Consider the following 26,368-nt stretch of genomic DNA (forward strand, 5'->3'; position numbering starts at 1 on the left):
CCGCAGCACCGCGCCCGGTGGGTCCTCTGCGTCCCAGCGCCCCTGCCCCCGACACCGAGACCCCGGCCTCGCGACAGCCCACTCCCGGGACCCCCGAGAGCTGGCTCGGCGCCCTCACCGGTGAGGAGCTGCGGGCGCCGCCGCGGTCCGTCAGACAGCCGCTGCCCCCTCCCCCGGCTGTGGCTCCGCCGCCTCCACTCCGGACAGGAGTCGCCTGCCCGCCGGCCGCAGACAGCGGGACCGGGAGCCCGCCCCCACGGCTCCGCCTCTGCGCCGCCCATTGCGCCGTCGGCCCGTCACTCAGCTCCGCCTCGCCTGTGATTGGCCATTTACCGAGGAGCGGCTCGGTGATAGCCGCCCCTTCTCCGCCCCGGTCACCCGGCCACACGCGCACACATTCCGGGCGGTGATTGGTGTGGGTTTGATTGGTGCCTTCTGCGATCAGTCAACCACGCCTCTTCTCCATCTCGTCGCGTCGTTGGTGGAAAGGACAGGGGGTGGCAACTCCTTGCGCCCTTTGATTCTATTGGTCCGTCTGTGAGACTCAGACCTGAGGGGGGCGGTGGCAACTATGTCAGTCCAATCTCGGGTTTGAGAAGGTGGGCCGGACTGGTCACCGCTCGAATCCCGGGAGAACCTTCTGGAACTCGTGCAACGTCAAAGGCAGCCTTAAAGGAAAACTGCGCCCACCAGTTGGCAGTGACACGGGGCATCCCTTCCTCTTTAGGGAGCAGGGCAGAGCGCAGGGTGCGCTCTGGGAGATGCGCCCTCCGCGCTGCCCTGCGTCGCGCCGTGCGCCGCCTCGACCTGGCCTGGTTTAGCTACTGTGCCTTGACGCAGGGCTGGCCCGACGCCGCCTGACTGAACCTCGGGACAGACCCGGACGGGCGCGGCTCGCTCACGCGGCCCCCCGCTGCCCTGCGCGCGGAACCTGGCGGCCCTTCCCAGGAGGGCACCCGCCCGCCAAGCCGCTTCGCACCCTCCGTGCGGCCTTCCTCCCAGCCCCTCGCCGGCAGGCCCTTCTCGGCCGTCCTCACAGCGCCCCCTTCAGAGCCCCTCGCGCCCGGCCCTTCGAGTCTCGCGCTGGGGTTCCTGGACGCGAGCCCGCTTCCTTCCCCCGCGACCTCCTGCTCCTCCACCCCAACCTCCGTCCTTCCCCTCTTCAGGAGCTGTCCTGGTCTTCGCCCGGGTCTCCTCGGTTACAGCGCCCCCTTTAAACTTGCCTCGCACCTCCCCGTGCTCTCCCTGCTTAACGCCCTCATCTCGGTTGCCCCCCTTAAATAATTAAATGAGCCCCAGTGTCCCCGCCGCTCAGCGGGCGGGGCTGCGGAGGCGGTCGCCGGCGGAAGCCGCCGCTCCGGCAGACGCGGAGCCTGGCGCCCACGCCGCTGTCTCCCGGGCCCATCTGTGCTCCAGGCAGCGGGGGTGCGGAGGGGGTAACTGGGGGTGAGCGGAGAGTTCGATGACGAGGGAAGGGCCTGGACAAGTTCGCACCTTTGCTTTGCTGTTTCTTAGAGACAGCTTAGCCGCCCCTGAGGCCCCGCCGGCCCGGAGCGGGAGCGGGGGCGCCCATCCTGCAGCGGGGAGCAGGAGACAGGCCCGGGCCCGGTGTTTCCGTGCAGGCTTCCCTCGCCGCCTTGTTTCGGGAGCTTCCTTGGGGCGCCCTCACCGCTGGGTAAAGGGTGTGAGTGTAAAATCAGAAAAGGGTTAGGGTGAGGCGAGGACGGAGGAGGGCGGCAGAGGGAAGGCCGGGTGGGGAGACGCCGGGGCTGAGGGAGGGGAGGAAGTGAGGCGTGAGGAGGGGCTGGGGGGGGGAGCGGAGAGGGATGACTGCGCGACCAGCAAACTGCTGGGGCGAGGAAGGATGCGCGGGAAGGGATGGAAGCGTGACGCGCGCATGGGCAGGCTGCGACGCGGGAGCCAGGACGGGGCCGGCTCCTCACGCCCAGGGCCTCGCACCCCCACCTCATGACTCCTGGGGGCCTGGGCTGCGGGTGGCTCTGCCTCTCACTGTTCCACTTCTGTCTCCCGCCTCCCCCGGCCTTGCCTCGCCAACATGGAGGCAGGGTTTAGTCACCAGCGCTTACCTGGCCCTGCTAATGCCGAAGTGGGGGTGTGAGCCCACAGGCACGCAGGGTTATGCCCTTAGGTGCTGGTGGCTCAAGCTGCTGCGTTTCTGGACCACAGCTGCTGCCTGCTGTCTCACTGTCCTGGCACTGGGACCAGGGCACACAGTGTGTGTAGACTGCCAGAATGCGGGTCCCACAGGCAGACCCTCAGCACAAAGGCCACGTGCCACACCTGTGTCTCATTTTGCCTTTTACAAATGCAGAGAGGCCAAAGCAGCACTTTACGGGGCTGCTGGGAGGGTTAGATAAGGTGACACATGTAATGCGATGGATTCTGAGCTTGGCAGGTAGTTAATACTCAGCCAAGTTACCTGTTACTTTGTGTCCACAGATACTTGGATGTGTGAATGCATCTGTAATTGTGTGTGTCCGGGGCTGGGAGTTATTTGCACTGCGGGATTTGCAGTTCAATTTGGGAGAGTGTATTTGTATAACTGACTTTGTGTGGCAGAATGCTTGTTCTGTTATTCGTTATAAGTATGTGATTTTGCGTCAGTGCACATGTGTGATTACATGTGCAAGCATGTGTCTACATAACAATGTGGGTGAAGTATGTGGCTGTTGAGACACTGATGCCGTGTCTGCCAGTGAATGCAGGGATCTGTGATCATGCCAGCCCCAAACACCCCCGCTCACCCTCCTTCCCCACAGAGACGTCATAACCCTAGGTGTCCCTCATTTCCTCACCCTGAGGGAACCGGAACTTGTGGGCAGGGGCAGGGGTGGGTGCCAGTGAGGAGGTGTTTAGACAGGAGCACATGTTCCCTCCCAGACTGTGTATGGGAGGGCTAGCACCCTATCTTGCACACATCTCAAAGCCTCCAGGGGAAGCGCTGCCCCCCTCCTGTTCTCAGTTCCCTGTCTTGTCACCATGGCAGCAGTTGCCAGGGGCTCCCATGGTTGCTAAGATCTGGGTGTGGGAGGCTGCCAGACCCAGTTGCCAGTAGAAACAGAGAATCCTGGGGTGGGGGGAGACTATCCCTACAGCTGCCAGCTTTTCAGCAACAGGACTGGACCTTGGGCCTCTCCTCTCCCTAAATTATATCTGTGATTTATATGTGGTAGTACAGGGCAGGAGGCATTTACAGGAAGTTGAAACTAGGATACTTGGATACACTTTCTGAAAAGAAAGGGGCCTCTGGTTCTGTCCCCCACCCTTTATACCTCTCCCCTGGGCAATATCCCTGCATGAATTCTCCAGTGATTGGGTACTCATTACTTGGAAGGCCGTGTGAACCTATTAAACATGGAGGTAGACCAGTGCCTTTCTGCGCTTACTCCTAGCTTCTCAGCTGATTTAAGCTTCCTGCAGACACCTGGTCCTCAGCCTTGACCTCACACTGAGTCCTAACTCCAGCATCAATCTGAGTCACTGACTTTGGTTACGCTGAAGTCCTGGATTAGACAGCTCCCCAAATCCAGCCACAGCCTAAGCTCTCGTCTTACACATGGCCAAACCCTAATTTTTTTTCTGTCTTTTTGAGACAGGGTCTTGCTATGCAGTTCAGGCTGGCCTTGAGCTCACTATGTAGCCCAGGCTGGTCTCGAACTCGCAACGATCCTCCTGCCTCAGCCTCCTGAGTGCTGGGATTACAGGCATGCACCATCATGCCTGGCCCAAGCCCTAATTTTGATACCGGACACTTGAACTCATGCAGATTCAGTTCTGATCATGTGCACTGGGCGCTGGTTAGGACCTAGCTCCCTGGAACCAGTGTCTCTGTGCATGTTTTGAATCTACACGAATCAGTTCCATAAGGGCTTAAAGAGGTTTTCTTGCACTGGGATGAGATTGCAGTGCTAGGCCAGCAGAGGGCATGCAGTATCAGGCTCCAGGGGAAAGCTTCGAGCTCTCCTGTGAGCTAAGGAAATTGAAGTTCTCAGGTTTTTGATGCCAAAACATTAGGGTCATGTAGTCCTTAAAGCTAGTGACTCTTCCAGTTCAGCCAGTATTAGGGCTTGGCATGTGTGCCAGAAGGCGTGTGTTGACTGGCATTTCGAGACTCAAGAGGACTCAATACCCAACAAGGTATTTTCCTCTGAACACAACATTTCTGCCATATGTTTACAGTTTTCTGCCCTCCCTTGTATCCAGTTGTCGTTGGACCCTGTGGAGGAGAAACCTGCCTTCCCATAGTGTTCACTTGTGTCTTAGCTGTCTCCTGGAGACCACCTCGACCTCATCAGCCCCAGCCGCGCATGTCAGCCTCTGCTTCGCTTGGCCGTCCTCCCCAGGATACACGCCTCCTTCGGGCCCTCCTCTGCCTTGATCCCGGCCACAGCTCTGTTCTTTGTGGGTTTCAGTTTGTGGGGCCTGGCTCTGAGGAACTTCTTCCGGGAGGGCTTTTGCAGCATGTAACGAGCAAGCTCGCCTCCCTTCTCTCACTGAACTTGTCTCCACATAACCTCAGGCTGCATCGGTTCAGTGTTTGGTTTTGGTTTTGGGGGGGAGGCAGCAGGAATCAGGTTCAGTGTTTGGTAGCCGCCTCACGCAGTTCCCCACATGGAGTTAGGACTTCGTGCTTTCTCCCCTGAGCTGCTAAATCACCTTCGGCCCATCTGTACCTGTTACGGATTTTGAAAAACCAAAGGTATGTGAAATAAACAAAAAGCATTTTGACAACAGCTTCTGAATTTTAGGGCAATCTTTGAGTTTGAAAATTTCTGCACTTGATGTTTGCTTAAAGGTGGGATGAAGACCGAACGTACCCTGCTGGCTTGGCTGTGACTTCAGCACTGTGGACAGAGACCACGGGCGGTACCCCCAGCTCTGGCTGAGACTGTGGGAGGGTGGAAGAAGCATAGCTTCAGATGGAGCAGAAATCCTTGCTGCTCACTCAGTACCTTGCACTGTATTAAGCTCTTTCCTTTTTTTTTTTTTTGAAGCAGGGTCTCACTATGTTGTTCTGGCTGGCCTTAAACTCAGTATGTAGCACCAGCTGGCCTCGGAAGTTGCAGCAATCCTCCTGTCTCAGCCTCCCAAGTGCTGGGGTTACAGGTGTGCATCACCACGCCTGGCGTAGCTCTTTCCTCTCACCAGTCTCATTCTGTCCTTACTCAACTACAAGCTCAGAAGGCAGACAGAACAGGGACAGTCTCTCAGATTTTTATAGATGAAAAAGAATTCAGGAAGGTCAAACTCCAGCCAATCCTTGCAAATGATGGGAGAGAGAACACTTCTCCATGTTTACCAAATTTAGCGGCCACTGTTTCCTTTTGGGAACTGAGATTCCTTGGATACCTGGACCAGTGCAGGACAGAGGTGGAGGTTTGTGTGAAGCTGAGGCTCCAACCAACCACGGGAGTACATGACAGTTGGTGGGAGGAACAGTCCCAGCAGGGCATAAACGCCAGCCAGGACTGCTGGGCTGAGGGTAGCATAAACTTGTTCTACTCCACAGAGACCCAGCCTTTATACCTCTTTTCTGCCTTGACGCTTAGCTTTGGAGACCAAGGAGAGGCCAGTACGATACCACTAAGCCACCTCTGGGTCTAGTGGATGCCCGAACCCCATGGAAAAGCTTGAGAGGGAAGAGGTATGGGAGTCCAGTGAGTGAGGCGAGTTGTACATGTGGTGAGGAATCCGACACAGCTATAGGCCTGGATGCCCATCTAGGTCTATTTCCAGGGGTAGAGGGAGGGGCTAGATCACACTGCAGCGGTTCCTCTGAGATGCACTTTGCCAGGCAGCACAATGAAGGGGCTAAGAACATGGGCAATAAGGCACACTAGCTGGCTCCCCACCTCCTGTGTGACTGTGTACCCCATCTGCAGTACAAATCTTACAAGGGTTCCTTTCTTTCTTGTGGTACCAAGGCTCAAACTCAGGGCCTTGTCCATGCTAGGTGACATGCTGCCGAGCCGCACTCCCGCACTTCATGGGATCTTTTTGAAGCTGACTTTATGTGAGCCACTTAGGACTTTCCAGTGCATAGTAAGTGGTCAGCAATGTTAGCAATTGCTCATACATGGGACCCTAGTGATTTTGGAGGTAGTGCCAGCAACTGATTCATGGAAGAGATGCTTCACCCTGCAGGAACCAGCTGTTCTCACCAGGTAAAGGGATGAATGGGGGCTACACAGACCTCTAAATTCCTCTCTACATGCGAGTTTCCTCTACTCTATCATATCACATTAAAACAATAGTAAAAATGGGGTGGAAACTCCTCAACCAGGGAGGTCCCAGAAATCACGAGAAAACAGCCAACTTGCTTCCCTACTTTGTAGCTCAGCTGGAACTAAGAGAAATCTCTGAAACTGGCCCTTGGTGAAGAGCGGGACAACACAGAGCAGATAGCTTGGGAGACCTTATTCCTTCAGTTTCTAAAGCTTTGATTCTCCCCTTTAGCCCTCCCCCATTTCCTTTTCGTATGTGCGCGACAGATCCTCGCATCTTCTATCTGGTGCCCTGACACCCATCACTTGACTCTTGCGAAGGTCAGGGCCAAGAAAGCTTGAGAGAACCCCTGTATATTGCGTTCCTCTTGGAGGCTCCTGTGGCTTCTGTCTTACCCACAGGCCCAGAAACTGGCTAACAATGGGAAGCCACAGATAAATGGTAGGTTCCCCAAACAAAAGGAAGCAGGAAGCTGAAGAGGTGGCACAATCTTTATTATGGTTTCTGCTGTGCTCTGGGAGCTCTTCTTGGAGTGCCATGAAGGCTGAGGCAGAGGGAGGAGCATGCAGCCGTAGACAGGAAGACAGGGCCTGGGGATGTTCTCCTCAGCTTACTGTCAAGTTACCTTCTGCAGAAAAGTGCATGGAGAGGGCATCAGGGATTAGAGGGTGCTGGAGCCTCCACTGTTCCTCAAGTGCTCCCCTTCTGGTGTGTGGTTGGCAGACAGACCACGGCCATTCCTTAACAGCTGGAGGCTAAGCTTGAAGGCCTTTGTTCACCGTGGATATAGAAAGGCCAACCCAGTGCTACCCAAACTGGAATGCGATCTGACTCCTGAATTGAGTCCAGATCCGACCCGACCCTCTGTGTGTCTGGGGCAGGTGGCCTAGAGGGAGGCAGCTTTTTCTGAGTGCTGGTTGCATCTAATGGAAACTCTGTGACCTATTCATTTTCTTTTCAAGGCTGCCAAAAATAGGGGCAGCAGGAAAGCAACAGCAGGGAGAATGCCCAGCCCCACTCCACTCCAGGGCTGAGCTGTCGGGAACAGGCGTGATGCACTCAAAGTGCCCCCTCCAGAGCTCTGCTGTCTGGGTTGCAGCAGGGGCCAAGTCAGCTTAGCAAATGCAAACTAAGTGGTGAGAGGGAAGTAGCAATTCTGTTCCCCTGAAAACAGGGAGGATAAAAGGGACGAAGGTTACAGACGCTTCAAGGATGTCCTGAAATTCTAGCATCAAGGTTGATCGACCTTTTAGTGCCAAGGACGGAACAGTCATGCGCTGAATGATAATGATGTCCCGACTCACGCTGCACTGCACACGGACCACGAGCTTATATGACTGATCATGTTTTGTGTAAGTACATGTTACGGGGTTCACGTCACAGGTCACTTAGACACAGTTCACAGAATGTATGCTCACCGTTAAGCAATGCCTGACTTCACACTGTGCACCTGCCTTCACTCTGCAGGTTGGAAGGGGACATGCTTGCACAAACACTAGAGCCCGCTGCCAGTTCTGTCCTGCCTAGAGGTTACTTTTGGCTCTGGGGTGTCGTCACTGGCCTAGTTCTGTCGAGCCTCCTTTTTAGCTTTAGGACTTCCTGGCACCGTTCTTACCGAATCCTTGATGCTTGCAATGGTTGAAGTTGTGCTTTGGACTAAGAGGCACGGGCACAACCCTGGGCACACTGCCTGGCAAGGTGCCCTCTTCTCAGGCAGTCTATGTGCTCTCCATACTGGTGATAGAGATGGGGGAACCTCAGGCCCTGGCCACTTCGGCAAGGCAAGGGTGACGTTCCATAGGATGCACCAGGGCCAGAAAGGTGGGTGTCTGCCCTGCCAGTCCGTTGCCTGGGTTGTAGGAAGAGGCAACATATTTGTGGTTTCTGCTGCAGCTCTCCTCAAGGGAAGGGCACTTGAGAACTCAATCAGTACCCAGGAGTGAGGAAGCCGCTCCTTGGGCTACCACAGGGCTCACTGCTCAAATGTTCCACTAGGAAGAGCTGCCTCAGGAAAGGAAGCCAAGGCGCAGACCTGGAGAGATTATGTGGCCACAGCCACTCCTTCAGTGACAGTCTGTCCCTGCAGCCCCACACTGTCATTCAGATGCCCCTTCATTTAAATCCTCTCCCTGAGGACTGCAAGGAGAAAACAGGCTTAGGGTGAGTGGGCTTCAGAGGAGCTCCACATAACCCAAGCCTCCCATGGTTGGGGTTTGGAATAGGAAAAGCACTAATCTCACTTTTTGGTAGCTAAGAGTGAAAAACACTGAAATATTTTCATACCTCTATTAAGAGGCAGATGTTAATTTTTGTCTGGCAGAATTTCTGTCATAGTGACGGAAAGGCGTGAAAAGGGAATGGCCTCACTGGGTCGATGAAAGTGTGGGTATCTCCATCCTTACTGTAGGATAGTCCAGGGATTAGGACACTGCAGTGTTTGGGTTAGGGGCTCTGCAACTCTGGACTGGGGGGCAGGGGATCCTCCCTCTGGTAAGAAGCTAGATGCTTACTAGAAGATGCTGGCTGTTCCTGGGTGCTTTTCTGCTTCCTAGGACTGCTGTGGACCAGGACCTCCATTAGTTGCTGGGGACAGTATCCCCTGGGCCCTCATTAGCAGAACTCCCTCCAAGGAAGCTTGCTGCCCTGAGATCGGGAGAAGAGCGATACTAAATGGGCCTGCTCCCATTGTAGAAGTTCTCTTGGCCTGCTCTGCAGACCCTAGGACACAGCCAGCCCGATCTGGCCGATGGCCTCTCACCACTCACCCGCAGGCAGCTAGAAGCCACAGTTCCAGAGCGGTAGGCATTGCCTTGATCTGTGAAACATTAAGGATCAAGAAGACGGCCTTCTAGTCCCTGTGACTGACGAAGCAGGAGAAAAAAAAGCTACGCAGCTCACAATTCAGACCTTGTGTCTACTCAAAATCTCCCATCTTTGACATCCCGCAGCCCACAGCTACAGGTGACGGCAGGATAGTAAGCAAGAAGCCTTGTTTAATGTGTTTTAATCTTCTCTGTGTGAAGTCTCAGGCCTGGCTACTTCAGATGCAGTCCTTAGGCTCAAGAGTGTGCTTTCTTTCCTTTTTCCCTTCTTTTTTTTTTTTTTAAGGAAAATAAAAAACAAACTAGACTGAATCATGGACCCTCTTACGGATTGGTCCTGGGAATACGGTGAAGGAGAAGCTGTGGGTTTTGAAATGTTTGGGACCGTACATATGAACCCACATTTGCCTCCCATTTCACTTCAGTTCTAAATAACCTACCCGAGCAGCTGATCATCCCGCTGCACGCCATTCTCACAGAAAGAGACTATACAGGCTCTTGCCAAGCCGCTAGTTGTAGCTCCTCACGCTTCTCTGCGTGGTGCTCCCCTCAGTAAGTTCAAGGGCCTCGCATGATGGAGATATATGAGCTTCTGTGTGACTACGCTCAGTTCCCTCTTGAATAACTCTGGGTAGTCCTGTCTGCTTGTACCTAAGTCATGCAGCTGGGAACAGAAATGCAGAGCCTGGACCCCTGGTATACTGATTTGAGAACTTGAGGAAAACTTGGGAAGGGGGTGCCTGCGGGCCGAGCTTGGCACTGCCAGTGCCTTGCTTGCCCCCAAAGCCCTCCCATGTCAGGTCCAGGCCCCAGCACAGAGAGGACGGACATGCAGTGAACAGTGAGGAGCAGCAGCAGTTGAGGCCACGGAGTGATGAGGGAAGGGCACGCTCTTCCACGAGGCTTTCCTGGGACCTCCTGTGCTTGAGAGAGCTGAGATGCAGGTCCTCTTTACAAGCCCAGCTGTTTCCTGTGCTTACTGTCACTATGGTGAAAGCAATCCCTTGTCAGGGCTTCACAGAGCTGCTCTGTCTTGAGCTGCGGAAGCTGGATCCGTTCTCCACACAACGGCACACTTTTCCAGGTCTATGGTTGACCTGGAACATGAAAAAACAAGTCCTCGCCTCTCCTCGTCCCTGCAGAGCTTGTCCATTGGTCTCTGCGGTGGCTGACTTGGCTGGAGTCCAGCACAGAGGGCCGGGACTCCTGCCAACATATTTGTTCCATTCAGGTTCTTCGGGCTTTGGGCCACGAGCTATCATCTGAAAACAGGCACCAGGAAGGTTCATCCTGGTTTCTGACTACTGCACTGAAGACTTGTGGGTTTGGCTGACGTGGCTGAGAGGTTCCTAGAATTCTGGGTGTCTGGAACAGGCTGCCTACCCCCTTGCTGGTCAACATTTCGTAAGCTAGCTTCTTTCTCTGTGGTAGGGAATTAAAATTTAAATAAATAAAGGGTGAGGAATAAATAACGGTGCAGTGGTGATTTCCACTATTTTCCCACCCCACACACCTGAGGCACACAGCAGACACCCACTGTGACAGCAGCTCCCCGCTGAAGAGGCTTTCAGCGTGGGCAGAGGGGCCTCTCAGCGAACCTCCTTAAGAATCAATCATGAGAGTCTTGTCTACTGGAAGTCAGAACTGGGCAAGAGAAGAGTTGAGTAGAGACCATCTTATCTCTGCCTGTTTTTTTTTTTTTTCTCCCCACAAAGGGACCTTTTCGACTAGCAAGAACCAGGCTTCTAAAGGCATGGACAGCGAGGCGTGTGTGCGCACGTGCGCGTGTGCACGTGTGGTGGCAGGTCCGTCTCTGACGTGCGCGGGGCCGGTCCAGCAGCGGTGCTGCCACAGCTCTCAGGGCTTCTCCCTGAGGCAGTGCACCCACTGCCCCTGCTGCGGGGGAATGGTGACTTCAGTGCCATGATGCTTAATGACAGATTAAGGTCCTGGCAGTGCCCCATCCCCATGAGTCTCAGCATCAGAGGTTGGTGGAGGAAAGGCAGAAAGGAAAGGAGGGGGAGGAGGCCACTGTCCTTGAGCCAAGACTCTCCGCGCCACTCTACCCTGGGGGCTTCAGGTGGATGGCCGCACTGTTGGGGCGGGCAGCCAGGATGTAGATGGCGTTCTCCCGCAGGAAGGTGGGCCAGTCCACAGACCTGCAGGAAAGGAAAGAACAGATGCTGCTGAGGCACAGCCTGAAGGCCGTGAGACCCGATCCTAGCGGCAGATCTCTTGGGCGACACAAAACTCAGGGAAGAGAACGAAAACAAAAAACGTCTCAGGGAAGGCTTGCTTGTGTCTGGTATGACACGGCCGGCTGCCTCACCGAGACAGCAGATCAGCTGCCCGGCTGCAGAGACGCATACTCTTGGAGCCTGCTTTCTGAAGTGGGCATTTGCTCTTTTAGGGGTGGCAGCGGGTGATGCCCTTCCCTACTTATATGTGATTTAGGGCGACAGAGAGCATAGGCAGCCGAGAAGAAGGTCCACTTACCTGGCCTCCTGCTCTGCAGGCAGCAGGGCCTTGTCCTGACTCTTGCTGCTGCTGCTGGCTGGGCTGCTGTCCGCCATCGGACCCACGTGGCTGATGCTGCTGGACATAAGACCCCGCGGTTAGCAGCGGGGTGGTGGAAGTCCATCTCTCTCACACTGTGGTGAGCTATGCCTGCCCAGACTTATCTGACACCGGGCAACAAGCCAGGAGAGGGTCCTCCAGTCAGCAGGACCAGGGAGGAACCTTAACACCAAGGGCCGCAGAGAAAGGGGGAGGGAGGCCAGGGCTGGTAGGGAGCGGACCTGACGCTGCAGGAAGGAGCCTCCGAGAGGCGTCTGCAGAACCAGGAGTGCTGGGCACGCCGACACTCTGTTTCACTGATGGCGCTCCCGCTGCCCCGCGCCAGGAAGGCGGCTCGGGCTCGTTCCCGCTCCTTGACTGTCAAAAGCCTCAGCAGCGAGTTCTGGGGAAGAAGAGGTCAGTTAAGAGCTTAGAGGAGAAGATGTCATGTACACTGTCAAGACACACAGAATCCTGCTTCTGTGGCCCAGCCTTTGCAACCTCTCCTGGAAGTTGCGGGAGCTTCTCTGACAGCACTGTTTTCAGGGGAGTCCCGTGTAAACCAACCATCTGTGGGCAGCCGGTGGGGGCACCGGTCAGCTGTCACCACGCGGAACCCTCGCCCGGTCCTGATTACTGCTCCTGCTGAGACAGTTTCCTGCGCCCCAACCTGCCCAGCATGCTTCTCAGGCCTCTGCTCCCCTCCTATGCACTCACCCTGGCCGCCTCTCACCTGCGGACGTAACTGCTGCAGAAGTAGGAGGGACTCGTGGGACAAGAAGTCAGGCCACTCCACGTGGCCGCAGTGCTCAGGGTCTAGGGCTGCAAACTGGCGAGCTGCCTGCTCCTCCTGCGCGTCACTCAAGGCTCTGTTACTGTCCCCCCGCTTGGCTGCCTGGTGGCGGTAGCGCACGAAGTCCTCCAGGGTCAGGGAGCAATCTGTGGGAGGCACCCGTGCTGGCCATGCCCACCCGCCTGCGGCCCTGGACACCTCCGCTCACCTCCAGGGCACACTCAGTGCTATGACAGGGGTGGGTGGGTGCCTCTCTGGCCAACAACTCAGGAAGAAGCTCCCATTTACCCCTCACCCCCCAAGTCCCAGACTGCCCCTTTCAGAGTTAGTCCTAGAAAGGGTAAAGGAGAACTCTGTTCCCGCTCCCTCCTGGCGGTACCGCTTGGCCTCACCAGGGATGACTTTACACCGCTGAAAGGTCTCTGTGAGACTGTACATTTCCTCCTCAGTGAGCAGCAAGTTGAGGTTGTCCTAAAACAAAGGGAAAGCGGAGTCAGTGGCCATACTGGCCAGTAAGAAAAACAAAAGCGGTGCGTCAAGACGGATGGAAACAACGCTTCGACCGGAAGGCAATTCCAGGACCACCGGATCCTGCCCTCCAGTTCACAGCCAAGGAGACCGCGGCCCTAGAAAGCGTGAAGGACTTGCTCACAATTCTCTGACTCTGGGACAAAATCTCCAGAATCCAAATACACTGACTCTAGCGGAGCCCCTTTTACTAAAATACTGGTTTCTGGCAGCATATGGTGGTACATTCCTATAAGCCAGTATTCTGGGAGGCTGCAGCAAAAGGATTAAAAATTTGAGCTCAGCCTAAGCAATTTAGCAAGATCCTGTTTTTAAAAAAGGGTCTGGGGATGTAATTCAGTTCAAAGGTCCTGGGTTCAATCCCCTGTACAGCAAAATAAATAAATAAAACAACAAAACGCAACCAGTTTTCAAATCATCCCCTGAGATAATGAGCAGTGTCCTGGGAATGCCCTCGAAAGCTGCTGTAGAGGGTAAGGCGGTTGGACGTGGGCGGGGCTGTTTCTCTCCAGTAACCAAGGCAGTGCCACCTCTACATTTTGTGTGTCTGCCTTCTGTGTTATGCCCAAGAAGGCTGTTATGCCCAAGAGTATTTTAGTTAAAAAAAAAAAAATTAATCACAGCTCTGCTCCCAGTGGATTGTATTGCTTTAAATGACTCCAGCGTGGTTTTAAAAGAAATGCCATCCCAAAGCCAAATGATCTTTTTTTTGGTACAACAGACATTTTAATTCCAAACAAGCACTGTTATCTTATTTCAATACTCCTCGTGTAATCTTTTCTTCTCTTTTCAGCCCTAGTAATAGCTTTGTTTAATTCTAAGATGCCATCATAGTGAACAACCTTAACTTTTATGCTACATAATTACATTCAAAGCTTTATGTACTTTTGTTTCCTAGTGTAATCTTTATTCAAGATTCTAATTGGTTTTTTCATCAAAATACCAGCCAAAAACACTAGGAGGTATTTCATGAATATTCATTATTTTATTTTATTTTATTTTTTGGTCTTTTTGAGACAGGGTCTTGCTATGCAGTTCAGGCTGGCCTTGAGCTCACTTTGTGGCCCAGGCTGGTCTCAAACTCAAAACGATCCTCCTGCCTCAGCCTCTTGAGTGCTGGGATTGCAGGCATGTGCCATCACGCCCGGCATAAATACTCATTTTAAAAAGAACTCAAAGCCTCCTTTCAGTGAGCTTATTGAGAGCCTTATGTGTGCTGGGCACCAGAATGTCATGTGTGCAACACTGTGACACACACACAGCATGCGTGGCTGCTATAGAAATTGCAGGGAGCCCTGATAAAAGGGTTAGGTAGTCTGTGAAGCACCTGAAATGTCTTTGACTGAGCTCTTCAAAAAGACCTTTGTTCTGAGAGCAAAGGGCAAGCTCCAAAGGGCTTTTAAGCGGGAGCACCTTGGTCAGGTCTCTGACTGCTGTGAGAAAACGGACCACAGGACAAAGTCCGGAGGCCGGAGAGTCGTCAGGTGGCTGCTGAAAAATGCAGATGATAAAAGCGAGGCTAATAGTGATGTGAGAACAGAGCTGCAGGATTGCAGTCCCAGGACACTGGGAGGCTGAGGCAGGAGGATTACAAGTTCAGAGCTTCCTGGGCAACTTGGTGACTTAGCAAGACTCTGTCTTTAAAAATAAAAAGGCCTAGGGATACAGCTCAGTGTGAAGTAGGTTCACTCATCCGGAGAGGAAGAGTGAAAGGGCATGAGCAGAGAAGAGGGGAGGGTCAACAGAACTGGTGACTCACTGGCTGTGAGTGACGAGGGAGACGAGAGCCGGACTCGGACCCAGGGGCTGGCAATTCACAGACACGAGGGTGGAGGGAGCGTGGGGTTAGAGAGGAAGACGAGCCCATTTAGGGGCAAGGTGAGCACGAAGTAACTGTGAGGCCTAAGATGGGTAAGTCTCAGAGGCAGGAAATTGAAGTCTGCTAGGAAGTCATTAGTGTTTAGATGGCGGCTGGAGGATGAGGCATCCAGAGAGTACAGTGAGAAGTTTATTACAACAGAACCCTGAGAAGCACCGGCATTTAAGACTGAGACAACAAACTAACGGCACCGAGGAAGAAGGTCAGAGAGGCCCGAGGAGAGCCGGTAGAAAGAGGAAGCTGCGCAAAGCAGGTCACGCTAAGTGCTAACACAGGTGTGGAGGGATCTTCTGTCTTCTCTCGTTTCCACATCGTGTGTAATACATCACACAAGTATACTCAGAGCCTAAGAAAGCATGGGAAATAAAAAAGGGCCAAGTGCTTCCGAAAAGCAAGAAAGATGCTTGAGAGAGAATCACTGGACTTAACAATTAGGAGACCACTGTGACCTTAGGAGGAGCCGATTCAGCAGAGTGACAGATGCAGACATCAGGGGGTAGGTGGCTGAGAAGCCACAGGGGACAGTGAGGTTCTCGTAAGAAGCCTGCGTGTGCAAGGGAGGGAGAAAGGGAGCGAGCTTGCAAGAGGACTGTGGCAGTAGTGATGATAAGACCGTGACAGACACTAGGAAGCGGGCAGTGCATTCCTGGGGGTATAGAGAGGAGACCCCTTCAACCCAGCCCCACACTGGCAGGAAACGGCAGCAAGCAGAGTTGAATGGGCCAGCATCCTGAGGAAAGGAAGGCTGTTTATAAAGCAGGTTCTGCTGTAACAAACTTGAGGGGAAAGATGTTTAAGGAGCTGAAAATTAATTGCTCTGTACTTCATTTTAAGGACAAGACAGAAAGACAAGGGGACGTCTGTGCTTTCTCTAGGCAGTAGGGAAAAGAGGGCAATCACCAGATCCTCTTTATTCTGAGCTCAGAGAATAACGAATGACACTGTCTGAAGGACAAGGTATCAAGAAGCAAAGACTTGAATCTATTCAGGTGTGGTGAGACATGGGTATGAATCTGGCTTTCAATGAAAATCTTAGATTCTGTGTCTCATTAAAAGATGGAAGGCATTTATAAATAATTTGCAAAGTTCTGACTCAATAGTATTTTAAGTGACATAAGGATCACTTCAAAGATGAACAAATGTTTCTAAGAGTCAGAAGGCAGGCTTTTTTTGTGTGTACCAGGAATTGAACTCAGGACCTTGCACTTGCCAGGCAGGCGCTGTACCACTGAGCTATAGCCCCAGACCAAGAGTGAGAGATAAGTCAAATTGAGAATCAAGGACTAAATGACAGAATGATAGAATCTGTTCCTACTGGAAGCGAGCTGGTTGGTTTTTCAAGTGAGTGCCAATAAATGACAGCTACAGACAATTCCAACAACTTTAAGTAAAGTTACTTTTGAGTAGGTAGGGTCATTTTATCCAGCTTACCTGAAGCTCTGTGGTTTTCCACTGGGGATGATTTTGCTCTATCCAGGACATATTTGGTAATGTCTAGACACATTTCTGGCTATCACAACTAAGGGTCCTGGCAGCAGAGGCCAGAGACGCAGCGACACTTCCTATAATGTACCCTCACACCAAAGAATTATCTAGCGGCAAATATCAATAGTGCGGAGTTGGGAAACCCCACCCTCACTCTGAGATCTTTGTAAGTACTTAGAAAACCCTTTCGGCCACTGTCTAGGAGCAAGTGTTCTAACACCGGGCCTCCAGGGAAAGTGCCAAGTCCTCTGTCTTTCCTACAGCCCACTGTCCCTGCGGTCCAAGCTCACACAGTAGTGGCAGCTCCAGCCTGTTTCCGTGTGGGCCATCTCGGTCACTTCCGCTGAACTGTCTCCTTGGATGTAGCCCATGCGGCGCAGGCAGCCGTCGTGGAAAACCCTGGTGCAGACCCTGCACGGGAAGAGGCTCTCCGCCGTCCAGACCTCACAGATGTCGCACATCTCATCGTTGATGACCTGCGGAGAGACGGCAGAGCAAGCTGGTACAGAAAGAGGTGGACAGGCGTACGCGGGGATGTGAAAGGGAGGCAGTGAGACCCTCCAGCCACGGAGCACGGAGCTGCCTGCTAGGGCTGAGGCTCCCCGAAGCAACCTAGAGGAACAGTTCCAGCTACAGCCAGCATTAAGCTGACAGAGCTTTCTTCCCGGTGGATGAGAACCAGGAGGCTCTTTCAGTTGCTCAGGCCTTTGTGACCACGTTTCTGAAGGGGAATGCTAATGGGAGCTTTAAAAAGAACAACTTGTACGCGCTCTCCCCAGGCATTGCAGGAAATTTAGCATCACTGGTTTTCTTGGCATCAAACACCAGTAGGACCCCAGTCGCTGTGACCTCCCCAAATTTCCAAATGCATTCTATTGGGTTATTACTATCCATGATTGAGAGCCTGTGGGTGGGAGGGTCGGTAGAAGATCCTCATACCTATCACCCCAAGTTTTTCTCTAAGACAAAGCCAAGGTGTAATCGGGGCTCAGCTCCACCTTTCTGGTTTTGAGTCTCATTTCACCCACGCCCAGGTCTCCCTAAGACGACGACTGTGGGCTCCCGCCCTAACTGGACACTCACAGGCTCTCTGGGCTCCAAGCAGATGTCTGGAGGCTTGTCGTCATCCAGCTTGCGGGTGGGGCGGACGAAGGCAGGGGGTGTGAACCGACTGGTTTTGTCGAACTCCTCAGGCTCTATTCCACGCCCATCTCGGAGCCGTTCCCAGGCCGCTCGGTGCAGGCTGCTGTCTTCCTGGACCACTGCGGTGCCTGCCTCCGGGTCTTTCTCCTCTTGCACCTCCTGGACGGAGCCCTCTACGGTGCCACGGCGGGACCCTGGCAGCTCACCTGTGCGGCGGATGGAAGGCCTGTCCCGCAGCCCATCCTTGAAGGCAGACACAGCCAGACTCACCTTCTGCACCTGCTCCACGGTCTGCCGTTTGGACATCAACACCCCCATGGCGCTGCGGGCGAAAAGCAGAAGGCACAGACTCAGCCGGTGGCCGAGCGGGTTGGGCCAGTGAGTGTCCCCAGAGTGGGAAGGGCTATTAATCTCCGCTTCTAGAACACAGTAGCGTGGTGGGATAGAGACGGCATGTACTAAGGAATCGGAAGAACTCGGCTCTACCTCTGACCGGCCCTGTGACCCTGCTTTTCCCATTTTGGAACGAGGGTCACCTGCTCAGCCCACTTCACAGGACTGTCATGCGGCTAACAAAGAAAACAGGCTTAGCAGTACTTCGTAAAGCGGAAAGCTTTCTGCATGTGTTCAGTGATGTTTCTTCTGATCCCAAAGTCAGTCTGGTGCCGTGACGGCAAGCCTCTGCCACGCTGAGGCAGTTGGAGACTTCAGAGCTCTAATTTTTCCTCAACCCCACGAGAGGACTCAGGGGTCAAAGCAAGCCTGCAACCACACCTTTCCGGCCTTCTGACTGAGGTAAGTGCGTCCAGTGCGCACTGCACACGGTCCACCCAGGGGTCATCCTCATCAACCCCCCAGGACATTTTCAGTCACAGCAAAGAGCTCTTATTTTCAGACGCTACCTGAATTGGTGGGGAAACTCTGCCGCCCCCGTGGATGTGGCCGTGATCACAAACAACCCTCCGCCCCTCCCGTCAGTAGCCATGCCTCTGTGGGTCTCTGTCGCTCACAGGCTACTGGCCGCCCCAGGCTCTACTGCACATTTCACTGTTCTGAGACTTCACCGATGGCACTCCCACATTTTCAACTGTAATTTTCTGAACTGTTCGAGAAAGGTCCATATTCTTTTACAGGTTAGAAAGGATGTTGTCCTTGCCTTTCTCCACAGAACCTCTGCAAAGTGAGTGTGCGACAGGGCACGTTGCACAGCTGCTCGGCGACCTCCTAGCCAGGAATCTTAAGGAAGTCAGCTGGAAAGCGGAGCAGAGCCCAGTTCAGCCTTGCACTCGGCCCACTCTAATCGAGGCTTACTGAACAGTATTTTGCACAAGCCACTAAGGACAGCGCTCATCCCGGGAAACAGAAGAGGGAAACAGCATCTCGCCATGCGAACTACTTAATATCAGAGTTCAAAAAATTCAAGAGAGGTGCTGGGAGTACGTACGCAAGAGGATGAAGCCACGCTGCGGGAGGTCACGGTGGGCCTGGGGGTGGACAAAAAGTTCTCAGTTTACTTAAGGAGAAACGGTGACGGTGGGAAGAAGAGAGACTGAGCCAGTCAGAAGGCTACTACAGGAGTCCAGCCGAGAGGCAGAGGGTTTCAACAGAATTCTCTTTTTTTGGTGCCGGGAATCAGACTTAGCACCTTGCACTTGCCAGGCAGGTGCTGTACCGCCGAGCTATATCCCCGGCCCCTGAAACAGGATTCTCTTGTCTCAGCCTCTTGAGTAGCTGGGTTACATGCTTCTATTCTTGGGACCTTTGACCATTTCTCCACCCTCCATTCACCTGTTAGCTCAATCACGTATTACCTCCTTGAGGAGGTCACTGCTGGCTCCAGGCCAAGTTGGAGTGCCCCCAGTACCATGCTCCTCGGCTCCGGGGCACCGTTACATATTTAATAGGATGACCATCTGATCAATATCAGCCTCCTCTAACAGAGTGCTTCACCCTGCCAGTATTGAGCTCTAATGCCTACCAAGGTGTCCGGGACAACACAGATGCTCAGCAGACATTTCCAATCAATTAATTACGGAGGAATCTTGCTTTTTAACAAGAAACCTTAATATATAGCACAACTGACGACGGCCACATATTCTTGCCAGCAACAGCTGTGCCGCCTGTGTAGGCGACAACGGTACAAGTTTCTGCGCTGAGAAGGAAAAACCCACCTTCCCCATTTGTAAGCTTACAAAACTGAAGTATACGACTAAGGAATATTTACTCTGAATAAATAACTGTGGGGTGGTGGTGAAGATTTAGTAAGCAAATTTAGTAAATCATGCCTCAGTGGACAATTTCTAAAAAAAAATGACTAAAAAATCTTTCCACCCTCAATCAACCCTGGCAATCAATGGGGTGACGGAGGTTGCAGCCAGATGACCCTCACACTCATCCCCCTCAATCAGAAACAAATATTGGACAACAAGGGACTAAATTATAGCACCGGGAAGAACAGACAACGTGAAAACATTGAGGTACAGGCGCAGTTACTGATGTGGAAAGACACGACGAAGAATTACGAGCTCATTTTAATGACCTAATGTATTCTTTATCTTTTTGTTATTCTGCATTTTTTATTTTCTAGTTTTCCTACCTTGCAATTTAATTATACAAAAACATCCTAGAGTTGCCAACCCAGGGATTTGCTTTCTTTTTGGACGTGCTGATCTACGACCTCGAATGTGCTGCTTCTCTGTTTTGAGTGTGTGTGTGTGGCAGTGGGGATTAGACTCAGGGCAGGTGACCTTAGGAGGGATTCAGCCAGGGCAGGGGTGGGCGTGGAGAGGAGAGCGTATGTTAGGAGTTTTTGCTGAGACCTGTAGCTCCGAGACACTGCCCAGATGCCTCCTGGGCAACGCTGTGCTGCCCAGTTACACAGGGAGGAGAGCCCCCCATTGCTGCAGGGGCACGTTACGGGGGAGAATTCAAGACTGACACACCACTCTGCATTGCACATTTCAATTTCGAACAATTGCATTTTCTGGAACCACTAGGTATGTATGTATGTATGTATAAATACATACGTTTTTTCAAACTGTGACCATGATCCAGAGCAAGAAATACATTTTATGTGATGATACTTTACACATATATGTTTATAGACCTATAGCCAAACAAAATTTTGTGGAACAATCCGAACTTTCCTACATGTGCTGCTCCATGATATACTCTATCCTATTTTAATAAAGCTGTCCCTGGGCCAGGGGTATAGCTCAGTGGCTTAAGTGCTTGCCTGGCAAGCCTGAGGTCATGAGTTCGATTCCTGGTACCAAAAAAAAAAAAAAAAAAAAAAAATAAACAAAGCTACCCCTTATAATGATTTTCTGAAGTGATTTCATGAATTACTAATAGATTTGAATCTGCAATTTGAAAATCCCAGGCTTAGGATCATTTTCAAAGTTTTATTAAACTCTACTTTTTTTTTCTTGATTTAAAGATGGTTGCCAGGCTGGGCGTGGTGGTGCACGCCTGTAATCCCAGCACTCAGGAGGCTGAGGCAGGAGGATTGCTGAGAGTTCGAGGCCAGCCTGGGCTACAAAGTGAGTTCAAGACCAGCCTGAACTGCATATTGCAATCCTGTCTCAAAAAGAAAAAAAAAAAAGATAGTTGCCTTTGCTGGGGATGTAGTTCAGTGGTTGAGTGCTCACCTAGAATACTGTATATAAGGACCTAGGTTCACTCCCTATGACTAGGAAGAGAAAAGATGGTAACCTGTAAAGACAGAGTTATAGCAAAGCTTTGCCCTTAACAATTTCATGCAAGATTGTAAAGGAAGGAGATTAGATAAACAGATTACGCAGATATGTTCTAAATCTCTGTGGTTGGAAGGCTCAGCAAAGGTGAACAGCTGATGACACGAGAAGGACTTGACGGGCTACTGCTGGCTTCAAAGAGAGAGGAAGGGGCTGTGGGTCAAGAAATGAGGGGGACTCTGTTAAGGAAGAAAATGCAAGAAAATAAACTCACCTCTAAAAAGGAGTGCAGCTCTGCTGATGCCTTGAGTGAAGCCCAGTGAGGCGGTGCTGGACTACTGACCCCAAGAGTTGTAAGATAATGTTGGTATTTTAAAAAACGAAGGAAGAAAGGGAGGAAGGAGGGAGGGAAGAAAGGGAAACCTGCTCTGCACAGCGGCTGCTTTTCCGACCCGTGAACGCAAAGACGACTGACTGCGGCATTTTTGCTGTTCTTGTTGAGACAGAGTTCTGGTCGTGTCCAAGCTGGCCTTAAGCTCTCTCTGAGGCTGGCTTCAAACCCGTCGGTGATCCTCCTGCCCCACCTCCCTGGATGCCGGGATTACAGGCACCTGCCACCACCCCTGGCTTATTCCACCACTTTTTAACAGTGATAAAAAGATGAAAACAATCTCCACAGGGAAGCTACTTAATAACCTGTGATTTATTCTGGCTATAAAAAGAAAAAAGTCATTTAATTTTTCAAACATGAAGACCAGAGGAATGATTCTCGAATGGTCATCTGGCTGGACCCTGGGCAGGTGCATATGAAGGGGACAGAAACTCCAGGAGGACAGAAGTGAGTGGGTTAAACATTTTATCAGTAACATGTTTCTATCTAGAAAACAAATATCAAAAGCCACCATTTTTGTGTGTAATGGCAGAGTTTGACATTACAAGGAAGAGGAAGGCAGCCTCCTCTCTCAAGTAGAATCAGAAGTTTTAGAGGGCAGCCATAAGACCTTTATGTTTATCAGAAAGAAGGTATAAATTGAAAAAAGTTTAGAAACTATTATACGGAGATCTAGAATAAACATATTAAATTCACTTTTTCCTTCCCTTTTTCTTTTTGTTTTATTTTGAGACAGGGTCTCATTGTGTGGTTCAGACTGATCTTCAACTCACTATGTAAACCCAGGCTGGTCTCAAACATGTGAGGATCCTCCTGCCTCAGCCTCCCAAGTGCTGGGATTACAGAATGCACCACCACACCTGGCCTAAATTCACTTTTGAATGACTGACTCAAGAATGGAGGAAAAGCAACAATATGCATTTAGTTCTTAGTGTTTTTTCAGATGATGTAATGACAGTAACTGAACAAAGGCAGCAAATTAGGAGGCTTGCTCTACAAGTGAACTGACTCAACAGCGTACCAAGAAACTAACCACAGACACCCTCTGACACGCTGTAGTCCTGCTTCTGCCCATTCTTTATTATGAGGATACCAAGGATACCATTCTCTACAAGGCTACCAAGAATTGCAATTAAGCTAGCTCAGCTGTTAACGGTGTCACCTCGATAGGTGGGGGAGTTTATCCACAAAGGAATTTCTACGAAGACTGAAGCTGACACCCACTAGCAAAACAAATTTTAAAAGGCACTTTCTAGTTCTAACCACAGGCTCTTTCAGCACTCCTATTCCTTTTACTTGAGATGGCTCAATTTTCTAGACCACTTTATGCCTGTAAGGGCAGAAAATGTAGAGCCGTTAAAAGGAAACCAGCAGAATCCAAACAAGGCCCTGAGTCTTTTTAATTAGTTTTTGTTTTCTTGTCATTTTGAACTGAGGAGGCTTTGATTTTGACTATACACTGCGAGGAGGCAACAGAATTAACCCTTAAGAGTGAAGGTAAATCCCTTAATGCTCCATGGAGGACTGAACCTGTATGCAAAGGACACCTTGACTAAGAGTGAGTACGCCGGGATATCCAAGATGTGCACCTGGGTTATCTGAAAAGTTAGCACAATGAGCTCTACTTTCTAGAGCTCAAGTGGAACTGATTATTTATGGGTAAAAACAAGTGCCTGGTGAGAAATCCTGGCCTCTCTGGTGCTGAACTAAGTCCTACGAAGAAGAGCCAGTTAGAAGGAAATCCAGTTGCAAAGACTCCACACATTATTCCCAGTGACTGCTTTCTTGGCTGGTGAGTGAATGGGGTTTTCTGCCTCACAGCAAGAATGAAAAGGGGGTAAAAAAGATGTTGTCTCAAGAACGCTGTGGTTATTAAGCATTTGTGGTATACAGGGAAGGCTTGGGGAAAAAAACGGGGAATAGAAGCAGATTGCAGAAAATAACAGTGGTACAAGAGGGCTGAGTATGTCATCTGACTATATGAACTGGAAGAAATTGAAATAACAACCAGAATCCAGTTTTCAGTAAGAGAAGGCTGTCTAGATGTATTTGTCAGGCAGTAAGACAGATGTGGGCAGCGTGGGTTGTGTGTGCAAGACACACCCAATTCCCTGCAGAGCACCTGCTTACAACGCAGTGGGATTATTTATAAGGGCAAAATCGTGGGAGTAAGGAGGAGGGGTTGTTCCACAGCAGGAGCTGGTGGAGAAATAAGGAAGACAAAGGCAGCTAGGGAACCTCTCTTCCCAGGCACTCTCCATACGGATTTACAGCGTGGAGAGCCTGAGGAGCAGCCCTCATACCAGGCAGGAGTTTCCTCAGTCAGCAGGCTAAATGTAAAATACATTTACTTGCTTTAATCTGATTCTTGATAGAAGAGTGACAGCTGCTTGAAAGGCACAACAGTAACTAAAAGGGATTTTTCTGGAGGTTACGAGGGCTTCCCCAGGCAGGAACGAGAAAAGACACCTTCTGAGCAGGAGTGTGAAACAGGAAAACTAGGCAAGAGTGGGTTAAGCAGATGGAAAAAGATCTCAGTTTTCACTGAGGTCAGGAGGGAAACAGTCTCGATGGTCCCCACTGCCTTCCACCGAGCACATGCCCTACACTTCTCTGTTAAGTGAATGTGGCAGAGATGACCGAGCAACGTAACAAGTATGTGTGAGGTCAAAGCCGGCCAGAACATTGATCAGCCCGAACCCTTGGGGGGCAGTCCTAGAAACGATGCAGTCATCTTATCTCACCCCATCCTTCTGATTCCCTGGAGATGGACTCTGGATGGCGCACGAGGGTGTGCAAGGGTGAGGGCAGGTATCGTAAGTAACGAGGGGTGACTTCTCTGACTATAGAGGAAAGCTATAAAAACTTTGGAATTCACCCAGTTTCCATAACAACAATATAAGACAAGAGTACCCAACATTTCCAAAGCCAGTAATACCCGGCATTTATGCATGTCCCGTGTACTGCAGCCTGGCCCACAGCAGGGTAACTGTCTCAGAGCGCAAGCAGAAGCTTGAAAATTCATCTTTTCTCTCTTGGGTTTGAGATGGAGAAATTTAGCATTTGCACACACAAGTGAAGAATTTCTAAGTGTTCACTGGTTGGCTTCTGAAAGGATGTATCTGAAGGACTAAGAGCCTCCGAGAAAGAAGGTCACACAGAAGGTGACCGGTCATACGAATACGGGAAAGCAGCGGATCCAGGTGGGTAAAAACAAAATGCGGAACACACAGCAGACCAGCACCAACTCTAAGACTTTAAGCAAAAAACATCACAAAGAGTCCCCTTACCCTCTGCGGATCTTTGAGGAAATCCACGCCCCAAGTGGTCCAGTTGTTCTCCTCGGACTGGCTGTTGCTTTACGAGTCCAGCGCCTCACTACAGTGTTCTTGGAGTCTGTTTTCCTACTCAGCCATTCTGCTGGCTGGCAGTAGACTGTGAACTATTCTTAGTTTTCAGGCCCATAGACCCTGAAGAGGTCCTCCTCATCCCCCTCCATTCTCCTCTGCGTCTGGAGGAAGATACGGTCACCCTAACTGCACAGAGCTTTCCTGGGGTTTCCAAGGAGCAGTCAGGATTAAGGCTGAGCAAAACTACCTTCCTGCCTCTGCTCAAGACTGCGAGGCAGAAGGGAGGTCCCGCTGCAGTGTAATATTTACTGAAAGCTCACAAAGCTCTAATATACATGAGGACAAAATTACGGTGTGATCTTTAGCCCCTAGGGGTCTGGGCTGAGAGGCTTCATTAAAAGCTACAGTGCTGACTTCCCACAGACGCAGAGCAACAGCGAAGGCGCATCACGCCATCAGTGACTGGCTGACGCGCCTGCACTTAACAGGCAGAGCTTTTCAGCAAGATGAGAGGCAGGCGCTCCCTGTTCTCTGCTCCAGGTCCCCAGCGCACAGACTCAGCCCCATTTAATGCAGCTATTACATTTTAATGGTCACCATTTACTTGTTTATTCACTCTAAAAACATTCGCCGAGTGCAGTCTGCTACATTTTAGGTACAAGTCAGGGGCTAATGACTGTCAGTGGACTGAACAAGCGGAACCTCCCTGGCGAGTGAGAATGCAGTGAGTATGCTTCGTGTGTAGGGGGCACAAGTGGAGGACTAAAAAAAAGGTGTTGCTTGAGCTAAATTTTGAATGTGAGTGGGAGTTACCCTGGTGGATTAAAAAAAAAAAAGCATTCCAGGAAGAGGTAAGAACACATGCCAAGGCATGGAGCTATATGGAGACTCCATCATGACTCGGACGATGTGAAGCCAGCCGAGGTGCAGGACGGAAACAGGAGAGAAAAACCTGCCTTCACATATGAGTTAGCATCAGCCCAAAGAACTGGCCTGAGGTAGTATGCTTGAAATATTGTTTAGAATTTTCATTTGAATTTCAGGGAGATAAAAAAAGAAACCCCACATAAACTCAAATAATTGGGTTTCCTAAGGCCAGGAAGACGGGTAACCCTGATAACTCCCAGGGCAGACCAATGAACACTTTGCTAGGCTTGGGACCCAACAGGACATTCAGCTGGGCATGGCGGTGCACGCCTGTAATCCCAGCACTCGGGAGGCTGAGGAAGGAGGACTGCTACAAGTTCGAAGCCAGCCTGAGCTGCAGAGAACAGTGAGTTCAAGGCCAGCCTGGACTGCAGAGCGAGACTGTCTCAAAACAAAACAAAAGGAAACAACAACAAAAAACAGAAACCCAGGAAACTCTTCTCAGGACTTTAGAGCTGGCAGGCAGATTGTAGTGAACCACTGAGGCTTTCTCTATGTGAGCCTCATAAACCTCAAATCAAACAAATAACAAAAATTAAAAAGAGGGAAGACT

The 26,368-nt window shown here is 51.4% G+C and overlaps 1 protein-coding gene across 2 annotated transcripts; it reads right to left on the reverse strand.

Moving 5' to 3' along the window:
- Window positions 1-7,575: 7,575 nt before the first annotated feature.
- On the reverse strand, window positions 7,576-25,573 carry Phf24 (PHD finger protein 24). Of its 2 annotated transcripts, XM_013523027.1 has the most exons (9): window positions 21,422-21,444; window positions 18,897-18,936; window positions 17,393-17,774; window positions 16,600-16,785; window positions 12,810-12,888; window positions 12,358-12,563; window positions 11,867-12,027; window positions 11,565-11,663; window positions 7,576-11,227 (listed from the first exon to the last, which is right to left on the reverse strand). In XM_013523027.1, the coding sequence occupies exons 3-9, from the start codon at window positions 17,768-17,770 to the stop codon at window positions 11,131-11,133; spliced, it is 1,206 nt and encodes a 401-aa protein (XP_013378481.1). In that variant the 5' UTR covers window positions 17,771-17,774; window positions 18,897-18,936; window positions 21,422-21,444; the 3' UTR covers window positions 7,576-11,130. The 2 variants fall into 2 exon arrangements, with proteins under 2 accessions (XP_013378481.1, XP_005401092.1); XM_005401035.2 differs by lacking the exons at window positions 18,897-18,936; window positions 21,422-21,444 and adding an exon at window positions 24,829-25,573 and having other exon boundaries at window positions 11,565-11,660.
- Between the last annotated feature and the right edge of the window lie 795 nt (window positions 25,574-26,368).

Source organism: Chinchilla lanigera, unplaced genomic scaffold (assembly GCF_000276665.1).
Source record: "Chinchilla lanigera isolate Chin_1 unplaced genomic scaffold, ChiLan1.0 scaffold00071, whole genome shotgun sequence".
Taxonomy (NCBI): Eukaryota; Metazoa; Chordata; class Mammalia; order Rodentia; family Chinchillidae; genus Chinchilla; species Chinchilla lanigera.